Source organism: Nerophis ophidion, linkage group LG06 (assembly GCF_033978795.1).
Source record: "Nerophis ophidion isolate RoL-2023_Sa linkage group LG06, RoL_Noph_v1.0, whole genome shotgun sequence".
Lineage (NCBI taxonomy): Eukaryota > Metazoa > Chordata > Actinopteri > Syngnathiformes > Syngnathidae > Nerophis > Nerophis ophidion.
The window spans coordinates 39991020-40004811 of NC_084616.1; the positions used below are offsets into that span (position 1 = coordinate 39991020).

At 39.7% G+C, this 13792-nt stretch overlaps 1 protein-coding gene across 2 annotated transcripts in view; it reads left to right on the forward strand.

Moving 5' to 3' along the window:
- acot7 (acyl-CoA thioesterase 7) overlaps positions 1 to 13792 on the forward strand; it is a 153306-nt gene that overhangs the window by 22462 nt on the left and 117052 nt on the right. For both annotated transcript variants that reach the window (XM_061903759.1, XM_061903761.1), the window contains exon 3: positions 5828 to 5984. In XM_061903759.1, the coding sequence (XP_061759743.1) occupies positions 5828 to 5984 (157 nt within the window). The remainder of the gene's footprint in view (positions 1 to 5827; positions 5985 to 13792) is intronic.

Sequence of the window (13792 nt, forward strand, 5' to 3'; positions counted from 1 at the left end):
CTATTCAAAACGAATCTGTATTCATTGAATACATAGGATTTCAGCAGGATCTACCCAAGTCTGCTGACATGCTAGCAGAGTAAAAGATTTAAAAAAAAAAAGCTTTTATAATTGTAAAGGACAATGTTTTATCAACTGACTGCAATAATGTAAATTTATTTTAACTATTAAACGAACCAAAAATATGACTAATTTTATCTTTGTGAAAACATTGGATACAGTGTGTTGTCAAGCTTATGAGATGCGATGCAAGTGTAAGCCACTGTGACACTATTGTTCTTTTTTATTATTTTTATAAATGTCTAATAATAATGTCAGTAAGAGATTTTTAATCACTGCTATGCTGAAATTATAATTAATATTGATACTGTTGTTGATAATATTCATTTTTGTTTCACTACTTTTGGTTTGTCCTGTGTCGTGTTTGTGTCTCCTCAATTGCTCTGTTTATTGCAGTTCTGGGTATTTCTGGGTCAGGTTTGGTTTTGGTATTGGATTGCATTTTTATGGTATTGCTGTGTAGTGGTTTGTTGGATTGATTAAAAAACAAAAAACAAATAAAAAAATAGATAAAAAAAAAAAAGAGAATCGATTCTGAATCGCACAATGTATTTGATTCGATTCATATTCGAATTGATTTTTTCCCACACCTTTAATATATACATATGTGTATATATCAGTGACGTGCTGTCAGGGGAGGCAAGGGAGGCAGTGCCTCACCTGCCACCAGGTGGCTTAACCATGAGATGTTCCAAAGCAAAGTAATAAAATAAAATAACTTTTAATACTTCTCTTTTGGTTTAAGCTTTCTATGTGATTTTGGTGTGGTGCCTGTATATTTTGATCATTTTCATGGTCAAAATCACGGAAATTTTCATGTTTTCTGATCAAAACAACGCAGCATACGAGAAGTGAGGCCCACACAGGCGGTGCCTTCACCGCTACACACAGTGTGTATTGGGCGTGTGCGTGCGAGGGGGCGCATGCTTGTTGCCACGGGGAAAAGGCATGCCATGACCAGGATGTACCTCTGCCTCAAGGTAGGAGGCGATATATTGTCAACTTGCAGTTCAATGCCTCAGCAGTACTCTGACTCGCCACACTGGGAAAAGTGGGGGCGCTTAAGCTAGCAGACATAGGTCTCTCCAGCAGAAGCCAGCCTTTTTTCTTTTCTTTTTTTTTAAACTGTGTTTTTATAACAAACATGGCATTTTTATTAGAGTAAGCCAGAGTTTGTGGGTGTTTTTTTGTCAGATGCAAAAATATTGTTTAATTTTTTGGAATTAAATTAAATTAAATGAATGTGTCTGCCAATATGGAGAATTATATACTGTATCCAAGATGAAATACTTCTCCAAACTGGACTTTAAGACAAAATGAATGTGGTCATACAAAGTATGTTTTCATGGAGGATAGCCATTGCTGCTTCAGATACAAATGCAGAAAGATAAGATACACTCACAATACTTGATTTATTTTGTTGAAAGCAAATGGGACCAAAAAGTATTTAATAACAACTTTACTAAATACTTTTTGGAACTATTTATCATATCATAATATCATTATGATAATGTTTTTATGAAAGCGAATAACTCCCTTTTTTCCTGTTACTCTAATGTGCATCCTAAATCAACAATGACTAGAGTTGCACATATGAATTTAAGTAAAAAAAAAAAAAGAAGAAAAAAAAGTATGCATGCCTCACCTGGTGTTTAGTTCACCGCACGTCACCGGTATATATATATATATATATATATAGATATATATATATATATATATATATATATATATATATATATATATATATATATATATATAGATATGTATATACTGTATGTGTGTATATGTATATATATATATACTGTATGTGTGTGTATATGCATATATATATATATGTACTGTATGTGTGTGTATATGTACATATATATATATATATATATATATATATATATATATATATATATATATGTATATATATACATTATTACATTACTTCATAAAACAACTGTAGTTGTTTGTAATACATTTTGTTGTTTTGTGTGTGTACAACATTACAAATGTGTTTTTGTATTTAAAAAGCATGTTATATTTTTAAATTCTGCTATTTTTTTTTTTTTTTTTTTGGGGAGCGAGAACCAATGAAATTATTTACAGTTAATTTCAATGAAAGACTTTGATTTCAGACGTGTTTTGAGTTAAGAGCACGGAACAATTTAAGCTAGTAATTTGAGGCACTGCTGTACCCCGCAATACAAGCTCTACACTGACTACTTTCAAGTACGTCCAATTTCGACAGTAGTCCATTTTGCAAGTTAATATTTTACTTTAACTTTAAGAAATTAACATTTTGTACTACTGTGCTTGTCTTGCCTGAAATCTCTGTTTTTGTTTTGTTTCACCTTTCACCCAGTGAACTAACTCGAGTTGGAATTGCATCATTTGATCATTGTCTCACCTTCAGCAACATTCAGATGATGTCTTACCTTTTTGCTTCTTTTTGCAGATGTGGCATGCAACATACAATACACAGTCACATCCGTTTCAATGAAATACTGTGCCATTCCATTCCCTTCCATACAATTCCTATAGAAACTAATACATTCATCATCTAGTTATTTTAACTCATAATTAAAAGACCCAAAGGACAAAAGCTTTATCTGTTACAGACATCATGTCCTCATCAGATCTAAACTAGTCATGTTTCTTCCCCTTCTGTGGTATTTGATAGTGATGCCTTGTGTTGGATAACCAATACAAGTACATTCAAAGTTGAATTTAACGCAGCCCAATGCAATAGACTGACCATATGTCCTCTTTTCCCCCGACATGTCCTCTTTTGTGGGGCTGTCCGGTTTGTCTTGGCGGGGTTTCTTAAATGCCTCAAATGTCTGGCATTTTGAGTCAGGGTTGGGTGTATTTTCAATGTATGTCCAGGGTTAAGAAGGGGTTAAAAACAAAACGAATTGTAAAGGTGTGCAACAGCATTCGTGAGGGCGGGGCAGAGACATAGAGAGCGAGAGAGTGGGGTAGTGGATTGATTGTTAATCAAGGTATACTTGGTCTTGTGTATGCATACGTTTATCATTTGTTTTCAAAACGTTTACAAAAAAGTGGGACCCCAAAAATTTACTCTGGGACCCCATTTTTATGACTTGATTTTGAAAATTCTTAATGCCAACACTGCTGTCAACAGAGGAGAAAAAATGCTTTATAAATAAATATACTATTTATAACGCAAGTTCAAGTATCATTGGCAAATTTTCACCTCTTTCCGGCTTTGATGTGCTGCCCGCCTTTTTGGGATTTCACAATATGGTCAGCTTAAAATATAACGCGATATTTTATGTAACGAGATCGTGCCATGGATCCTGAATTTTTGCCCGTTTACATCGTGGTGTAGTGGCGGGTAGACTGGGGTGTAAGACCAGCTAACGTGCTAAATCTGTTATGCGTCTTAGACAGCTCACCGTAGCTTGTAGGCCATTTAGGGCTGCTACAAACTGGGCCAGTTGGCTCAATACAGCTCATTCAGACTGGGGTTAGGTTAGCTCTGCTAGTTCAACAGCTATTTAGCTGAAAGTGAAGCGGAGAAACAAAGAGGGTGAGTGCTTTCTAAATTTGATAAGACTACTAAATGTGTTGAAGAACTGTATGCGTGTTCTTCTCACGTCAGCCAGCAGTGGGTGAGCAGCCATCCTGTTCTGGTCAATGGACAGCATTTAGAGATCGTACGATCCTATCTCAGAGTAATCTTTGATTCACAATTAACTTTCATAAACCACGTTAAAAAAAACAACTAACATTGATAAATTCAACTTGGCAAACTTTAAACGTATAAGGCCATACTAGGCAGTAGAGTCTGCAAAGGTTTAAATGCATACTGCGATATTTAGTCATATTAACTATTGCCACACGACTTGGTCCCCCCACATCTTCGAAGCCACTCAAAACTCTGTTTAAGAAAACACTTAAAACTAGACAAGAAGCACCTGCATTATCATTATTATAACATTGCAAGAAAGTATAATATTTTACATTGTGAAAGCTATCATAAGTTTCTGGATGTTTCTGTTATTTTTCAAAGTTCTAAATCAGGGGTGTCAAACTCATTTTAGGTCAGGGGCCTAAAAATTTACAAATCAATGGTGGGTGTTTTTTTACTAATATATATTGCAGTTAATAGTACTATACCTTTATTTGTCGTTATTTATACTTTCTGAAAAAAATTATGTGATGATGTAAATTCTGTTAATCAGTCAACTCATCGGTGTTCATTTTCAATCCATCAAGATAAAATAAATAATATCAAAATCAAACAACAGGATGTTAGTTATGTAATTTGCTAATTTTCCTCGACTGGAAAATGAGCACTTTTTTTTTTAACATATGTATCATCATGGGTTAGTGTATGTGCCTCACAATACGACAGTCCTGAGTAGTCCTAGGTTCAATCCCGGGCTTGGGATCTTTCTGTGTTGAGTTTGCATGTTCTCCCCGTGACTGCATGAGTTCCTTCCAGGTACTCCGACTTCCTCCCACCGCCAAAGACGTGCACCTGTGGATAGGTTGACTGGCAACACTAAAATTGGCCCTAGTGTGTGAATGTTGTCTGTCTATCTGAGTTGGCTTTGTGATGAGGTGGTGACTGGTCCAGGGTGTACCCCGCTTTCCGCCCCAATGCAGCTGAGCTGGGCTCAAGCACCCGCAGCGACCCCAAAAAGGGACAAGCGGTAGAATAAGGATGGACGGGTGTAACATCATCTACAAAGATACAAAGGATTGCTATTGCGACATCTAATGGACACATTTAGAACAGCAGTGTAGAAGTCGCTGTGTTGCGGTTCTACGATTACACACATCAAAGTAGCCAAGCGTACAGAGTTGTACAACAGATTCTCTCCAGGACTTTTAAGTCTCTCTCCAAACTTCCTTTTCCCTCTGCACTCGGCCGCTCACTGTTAAAGACAACAGATGATTAGATTAACACGTACCACCTGTGAAATCTAATCACCTGTCTGCTGTGTATCGCCGTTAGCACATGCCCCGCCCCTGCCCGATGGTGCTCGTCCTCAGCACCATGGACAGCGGCGGCAACCTTTGCTCCTGCAAGCACGCTGGCCAGATCTCCCTCCACAAGCAGTTTCTTTCATTCAAAAATTTTGGCTCATTTTTATACTGAGCAAACTCATCCCGCGGGCCGGATAAAACCTGGCCGTATGTTTGACACCCCTGTTCTAAATGGATTTTAAATATAAAAACAACAACATTGGAGTCAGAACCGGACCACTAACATTATGGAATACTTAACCTGAGCACATAAGAACCCTGTGGGACCTACCTGACATTTAAAAGGGTCCTAAAAAAATGGTTGAAGTCAAACCAGTCATGCTTCCATTGATGAACCTCTCCTTGGACTCTGTTTTTTAAAGCTCAGATTATTTGTAATGTGTTAATATTTGTCTATTTTGTCCATAGTGTCTATATGTTTGTGTATCTCAACCTGCCTTATGACAGGTTGCTGACATGTTGATTAATAAGTACTGTCCTAATTTAAATATATAAAGAATAGTAAATAAGGCTATAAAATATTTAGAAGCACACAAAATACAAAGTTATCACTTAGCTTTGACGTCAATAAAGGAGTACGAAGTAGGAGGGCTGAACCAACAACAGTGTGAACAAGCAGCAGAGTGAATAATTAAAAAAAATAAAAGGAGTTCTGTGTAGCGCAATCTCGGGAATAACGTGATTATTTTTTTTACAGCACCCCAACGACCGCATCATATTGAACTTTGACTGTACTCAATACTGTAGATGTCATCTCTAGGACCGCTGTATGGCAGCGTTGGTGCGGGTGGAAAAGACGGAGTTCTTGTACCCGATGTTCATTGGGGAGGTCGCCCACGCCACCGCTGAGATCACGTTCACTTCTCAGCACTCTCTGGAGGTGCAGGTCAAAGTCATGGCTGAGAACATCCTTACAGGTAACTTGTCCTGACATGATACTTTCCCTGGAAGACTGTATTCCTTTCTAGTTATGATTGTTATTTCCATTTGTGTACTTGCTGCCACACAACAATGTTCACCTTTTACCTCATTCTCGTCTTGTCTACGTCTTCCGGCAGGAATACAAAGAATTACAAACATTCATGAGTGATAGCCAACACAATTGAAACACACACACATACACACAACCACATTGGGGACATTAGCCACTGTCGTGCGGACACTCGGCAGTTTACTATTTCCAAACAAAATGTGGACTGTCACAATTTATCTTCTAATAATGTTTCAATTGAACTGTTTGTGTTATTGTAAAAGGATTTTTTCTGTTAGCGTATTGTGTTTTTAATAACATTAATTTATTCAACTTACCGTATTTTTCGGACTATAAGGCGCACTTAAAATCCTTTTTTCCCCTCAAAACTCGACAGTGCGCCTTATAACCCGGTGCGCCTAATGTAAGGAATGAGTTTGGTTGAGCTTATCCACCTCGAAGCAATTTTATTTGGTACATGGTGTAATGGTAAGTGTGACCAGTAGATGGCAGTCAAACATAAGAAATTTGTGTAGGCTGCAGCGTTTGATGGGCTTCAATATACAAGTATTATTATGGTTTTTGTATTAGGTAAGATATAGCTGGTGTTTTGTTTCGCAATATTATGCAAAAGCAACTTTTCTTACCTTCTGGTACTTGCTGATCTGTATTTGGGATCTGCATAAATCCTGAAAAATTGCGCGCGTTATCTGTACCGACACTGTAGTTGATAAGCTTCTTCTTTTTGTTATGGGACATTCATCCTCCGCTGTTGCCATTTCTAATATAAAGTAGTGTTAAATTCTTACTTATGTCTGTCAGTAAACTCACCCTGAAGGCGTTAAAACATACCGGTGTAGTGAGTGTACATTATTCACCCAAGGAACTTTAGTTATTTGAGAGTTCCAATCGGACATTTTTTTACGGCGCACATTTCCGTGGTTGTTGTTTACGGATGATGAGATGATGCTCCATTATTGATTTAAGTAAAGTCAGAATGTCATTGAAACAGTTAGCTCCATCTTTTGACACTCTTTCCACTCCCGTCCTTGCACCGCTACAACAAAGATGACGGTGAGAAGACGATGCCGAAGGTGAGCCACGTAAATAAGGCCGCCCATAAAAAGGTTAATCTGGAAGCGACTGTCAGAAAGCGGCTTGAAAATTATCTGTAAAACATAATCAATGCAACATTTTGATCAATGAACCACCATTGCATGTTATGCAGACCACAAAGAAGTGTTTTCAATTTAGAAAAAATAAAACTAATATGACTCCTTTAATGCACCTTATATTTGACAAAAAGATAAAAAATAAACCATTCATTGGCAGTGCACTTTACAATCCGGTGTCCCCTATGGTCCGTAAAATACAGTAGTTATATTTTTCATATTACATGTGTCCACGAATCTTTTTGGACAACTAGGCAAATCACACGGACACACGTTTATATACGCTGGTACCTCAAGTTAAAGTACCAATGATTGTCACACACACACTAGGTGTGGTGAAATTTGTCCTATGCATTTGACCCATCCCCTTGCTCACCCCCTGGGAGGTGAGGGGAGCACTGAGCAGTATCGGTGCCGTGCCTGGGAATACATTTTGGTGATTTAACCCAATTCCTACCGTTGATGCTGAGTGCCATACAGGGAGATAATGGGTCCCATTTCTATAGTCTTTGGTATGACTATAAATGTTTTCCAATTTTTCGGACTACAATGTGCAATAATGTTTTATGTATGTATACATAGATACATCTGTCATCTCTATCTTTTTTTTATTTTATTTATTTATTTATTTTTTTATTTATACTACCATATTGTATATGCACCTTAGGAGGAGCTGCTCCAATTTCGTGTTTCTTTGAACCTGTTCATTGCAATAATGACAATAAAACTCTATTCTATTCTATGACTCAGCTGGGGTCTGAACTCAAAACCTATCAATCTCAGAGCGTACACTCTAACCTCTAGGCCACTACGTAAGTTAGTCAGTAGGTCAACTTAAGTGTGCCCAAACTGTCGCTAATTGTTATGTTTGAAGTTGCAAGCACAAATTTGAGTTATAAGCATCCCCGCCATTAGTAGGCAAAGCAAATGTCAGTGGATTCAGTAAGATCAATTGGTCTTACATGCTGGCATTAACTTTAAGGTTGTCTTTCTAACCGTGAAGAAAGAAAGTGAGGGACAGTGCTGGGGAGAAGAAGTGGATGATATTCATTGGATCACAAGAGTAAATCATCAAAAACATGACATAGCGTGTCGCCAACTTGGCAAAGCAGTACAAGTATATCACTGCTAGTCTGCACTATACTGAAGCAGGATGAATCTAACGCCAGCCAAATATATCAATATAGTAAATGGCAGCCATTTATTCAGGAAAATGTATTAAAAAATGTTTTTTTTGACAGAGAACCAGCTCAAATGAGACACCTTAGAAGTCTTCTCTCCAAAGTAGTTATGTAGATTATTGTTACATTACTTGATACAATTGCTGTAGTTGTTAGTAGTACATTCTAATGCAGTGGTTCTCAAATGGGGGTACGCGTACCCCTGAGGTTGCTTGAAGGTATGCCAAGGGATACGCAAGATTTTAAAAAAATATTCTAAAAATAGCAACAATTCAAAAATCCTTTATAAATATATTTATTGAATAATACGTCAATAGAATATGAATGTAAGTTCATAAACTGTGAAAAGAAATGCAACAATGCAAAATTCAGCGTTGACAGCAAGATTTTTTCTGGACATATTCCATAAATATTGAAGTTAAGGATTAATTTTTTTGTGAAGAAAGATGGATCTCTATTACAATCCCCAAAGAGGGCACTATAAGTTGATGATTACTTCCCTGTGTAGAAATCTTTATTTATAATTGAATCAGTTGTTTATATTTCAACAAGTTTTTAGTTATTTTTATCTTTTTTTCCAAATAGTTTAAGAAAGACCACTACAAATGAGCAAAATTTGGACTGTTATACAATTTAATAAATTAGAAACTGATGACATAGTGCTGTATTTTACTTCTTTATCTCTTTTTTTCAACCAAAAATGCTTTGCCCTGATTAGGGGGTACTTGAATTAAAAAAATGTTCACACGGGGTACATCACTGAAAAAAGGTTGAGAACCACTGTTCTAATGGATTGTTTTTCATACAATATTTCGGATCTAAAAGTTTGTTTTGCTTTTCAAAAGGCATGTTACATTTTGAAATGGTACTGTTTTGGAGGCTTGGGGGGCAAATACCAGTTATATTGATTTGAAATGAATTTTAATTTTTAGGGGACGGCGTGGCGAAGTTGGTAGAGAGGCTGTACCAGTAATCTGAGGGTTACTGGTTTAATCCCCACCTTCTACCATCCTAGTCACGTCCGTTGTGTCCTTGCACAAGACACTTTACTCTTGCTCCTGATTGGTCCTGGTGAGCGCCTTGGATGGCAGCTCCCGCCGTCATTGTGTGAATGTGTGTGTGAATGGGTGAATGTGGAAATACTGTCAAAGCGCTTTGGCCTCCTTAAAAAGGGGTATAAAAGCGCTATACAAGTACAATCCATTTAATGGTCAGCTTCGACTTGAGATACTAGTGTTTTGAGTTAAAAGCTCTGTCACAAAACCAATTCACTTCCTAAGTTAAGGTGTTACTGTAATATTTTTGCAACCGGATCACTGCTCATTACTTTAATATAAAATACTGTAGATAGAAAGAAAACAGCACCATCTGGTAATATAATTTTCAGTGTGTGTTAATGACCCAGGTAGGTCATATAAAGTTATATTCTAGTCAATGGCAAGACCTTAAAACAATGTGTTGCTTTTGGAACAGCAGAGGGCAGCACAGACAAAGTAACAAACCCTCTGCATTTGTGAGGCCATAATTTTGTCACTTGAATAGTTTATGCATAGCAAATGATGCAATCTACCCGGTAGATGGTCTGCCACAGACTAACAAACACACACATGCTCAGAATAAGCCCTGCAACATTCACTGCTTAAATGCACATTAATGTACATTATGTACGATTGCTCTTCGCATAGATTCCAATTTAACAGATTTTTGAATTTTCTAACGAACAAAATAGATGGTGCTGTAGGAACACGTCTGTCTTTTAACCATCCAAGATCAGTAGAGAGGGAGAACAAAAAGTAACCAGAGAAGAACGAGACGTAACCTAACCCTAAAAAGACACACCCAGCAGTATGTTGATTAGCACGGTGGTTGCACACTGAATGGTAGAAGAACGACTCAGGGTGGGAAAAGGATGGAGAGAAGGATGAAGGAGGTGTGAGAAACAAAAGAAGTATCCCCTAGACATGCGTTGCCATAGCAACAGGCTTGTACTGGTTGGTTGGCTGGTTGCTGGGTTGGAAGCAGGTTGACTGAGGTGCACTGGAGATATGAGATGACAAGTAAAGACCAAGCGTACGTTCAGAACTTATCCTGACAAGGATATGAGTGAAGGCCTGGTCTACTTTTATGTACATAATAGGATTATTGTATTGTTAAATTAAACTAATATAAAGTAAAACCTCGTGAAAGACACATAGTGGAGAAGGAACAGGAAAGTATTGAGAGATATTCGTATAGGTCCTGCCAGAATTAGTAAGAGTTGACATCACTTAATAAGTCAAATTTCTGTTTATATGGTTCTTATCACACTTTTCTTCATAACCACAGCCATATACTGTATGTGCCTCCAGTGTTTATGCAACCTCCAAACCCCTTTAGTCACATTTTAAAGGTATTAATCAGTAGGGGTACACAAAAATGACAGTTTGGTACGTACCTCGGTTTAGAGGTCACGGTTTGGTTCATTTTTGGTACAGTAAGAAAACAACAAAATATAAATGTTTTGGTTATTTATTTACCAAATTTGTAAACAATGGCATAACATACATATACACACAGGGTCCATTGCCAAGGTTAATGTGATCAACATATATAAAATAAAAACTAAATAAGATAAGGCTCAGAATGGTTTCTCAACAAAACCTTTCCACATATAAAGTGCTTTTTTGATTGATTGATTGAGACTTTTATTAGTAGATTGCACAGTACAGTACATATTCCGTACAATTGACCACTGAATGCAAACACCCCAATAAGTTTTTCAACTTGTTTAAGTCGGGGTCCACGTTCATCAACATTAAACTGCCTCAAGTTGTTGCTCTTACTGCCAAGTTAGCCTGGCTTACTTGGCAGTAAGAGGATTTACAGTATGGGCTCATTGTTCTTCCACCATAGAAGTGGGTCAAAATCTAGTTTTTAATGCAATACAGCAACCCCCTGCGACCCCGAACGGGATAAGCGGTAGAAAATGGATGGATGGATGGTCTTAAATCTGCTGCTGTAAAAACATTTTTTGCTTTAGCCCTGCCTGACTCGCCAAGGAGAGGCTGCTTGAATGCAGTGGTGACGCTTCAGAAGGGTTAGCATGTTTGACGTGTTGGCAGAAGCATACCCTACTGCTGCTGAACAATGTCGGCAAACCTCCGTCCTCCATTGTTGTATCGAACCGCGCAGCCAAAGTGTTCCCAAACGGGAGATGTTAACAAGGCAGGAGGGTCTTCCAGCTCTGGCTTTTGCATGTTGTCTTAGCCCGGTCACTGCTAGCATGCCGTGTGTTGTGCCTTGCTCTGCATTATTAACTCGTTCGGTACACCTCCGAACCGAACCGAAACCTCCGTACCGAAACGGTTCAATACAAATACACGTACCGTTACACCTCTATTAATCAATGTTTCTCATATTTTTTGTTCTATAACCTTGATATGGATAATACCAAGATCTCATAGCCACTTGTAGCCCTCCTCATAATGATTCTCACCCTCTCCAAAATCAGCCCTTCCATCCACTTCATGCAGTTATTGCTCTCTTCAGCACCGTCAAGCTTCTCTTCTGCGCATTGTCTCTTCTGCAAGAGCTAAGTGGTTTACAAAGGACCGCAATAGAGCCAAAGAAAATTTAATTTGTTTATTAATTATTTAGATTGGGGTAGCGCGGCGGAACAGGGATTTGTGCGTGTTCCTCACAATATGAAGGGCCTGAGTTCGATCACTGGCCTTTCTGTGTGGAGTTTGCATGCTCTCTTCGTGACTGCGTGGGTACCCTCCGGGTACCTTGTTTTCCTTTCACCCCCAAAGACATGCACCTGGGCAGAGGTGGGTAGAGTAGCCAGAAATTGTACTCAAGTAAGAGTACAGTTACTTTAGAGATTTATTACTCAAGTAAAAGTAAGGAGTAGTCCCTCAAATATTTACTTGAGTAAAAGTAAAAAGTATGTTGTGAAAAAACTACTCAAGTACTGAGTAACTGATGAGTAACCTGTTTGTTTAATGATTACGGCAACAAATAATGCACAAAAACATAAAAATAGCAATGAGCAAATTCAGAGCCAGGAATATCTCTTAAGCAACTAAAAGAATAATATATATTAAATAATAGTACATTAACCTCTATGAAAAGTAAAAACAAAGGACCCAGATTTCCCTCGCCCGGACGCGGGTCACCGGGGCCCCCCTCTGGAGCCAGGCCCGGAGGTGAGGCACGATGGCGAGCGCCTGGTGGCCGGGCCTGTACTCATGGGGCCCGGCCGGGCACAGCCCGAAGAGGCAACGTGGGTCCCCCCTCCAATGGGCTCACCACCCATAGCAGGGGCCATAGAGGTCGGGTGCAATGTGAGCTGGGCGGCAGCCGAAGGCAGGGCACTTGGCGGTCCGATCCTCGGCTACATAAGCTCGCTCTTGGGACGTGGAACGTCACCTCACTGGGGGGAAAGGAGCCTGAGCTAGTGCGCGAAGTAGAGAAATTCCGGCTGGATGTAGTCGGACTCACTTCGACGCACAGCGAGGGCTCTGGAACCACTTCTCTTGAAAGGGGATGGACTCTCTTTCACTCTGGCGTGGCCGGCAGTGAGAGGCGACGGGCTGGGGTGGCATTTCTGGTTGCCCCCCGGCTTAAAGCCTGCACGTTGGAGTTTAACCCAGTGGACGAAAGGGTAGCCTCCCTCCGCCTTCGGGTGGGGGGACGGGTCCTGACTGTTGTTTGCGCTTACGCACCAAACAACAGTTCAGAGTACCCACCCTTTTTGGGTACACTCGAGGGAGTACTGGAGAGTGCCCCCCCGGGTGATTCCCTTGTTCTGCTGGGGGACTTCAACGCTCATGTTGGTAACGACAGTGAAACCTGGAGAGGCGTGATTGGGAAGAATGGTCGCCCGGATCTGAACCCGAGTGGTGTTTTGTTATTGGACTTCTGTGCTCGTCACAGTTTGTCCATAACAAACACCATGTTCAAACATAAGGGTGTCCATATGTGCACTTGGCACCAGGACACCCTAGGCCGCAGTTCCATGATCGACTTTGTAGTTGTGTCATCGGATTTGCGGCCTCATGTTTTGGACACTCGGGTAAAGAGAGGGGCGGAGCTTTCTACCGATCACCACCTGGTGGTGAGTTGGCTGCGATGGTGGGGGAGGATGCCGGACAGACCTTGGAGGCCCAAACGCATTGTGAGGGTTTGCTGGGAACGTCTGGCAGAGTCTCCTGTCAGAGAAAGTTTCAATTCCCACCTCCGGAGGAACTTTGAACATGTCACGAGGGAGGTGCTGGACATTGAGTCCGAGTGGACCATGTTCCGCACCTCTATTGTCGAGGCGGCTGATCGGAGCTGTGGCCGCAAGGTAGTTGGTGCTTGTCGTGGCGGTAATCCTAGAACTTGCTGGTGGACACCGGCGGTAAGGGATGCCGTCAAGC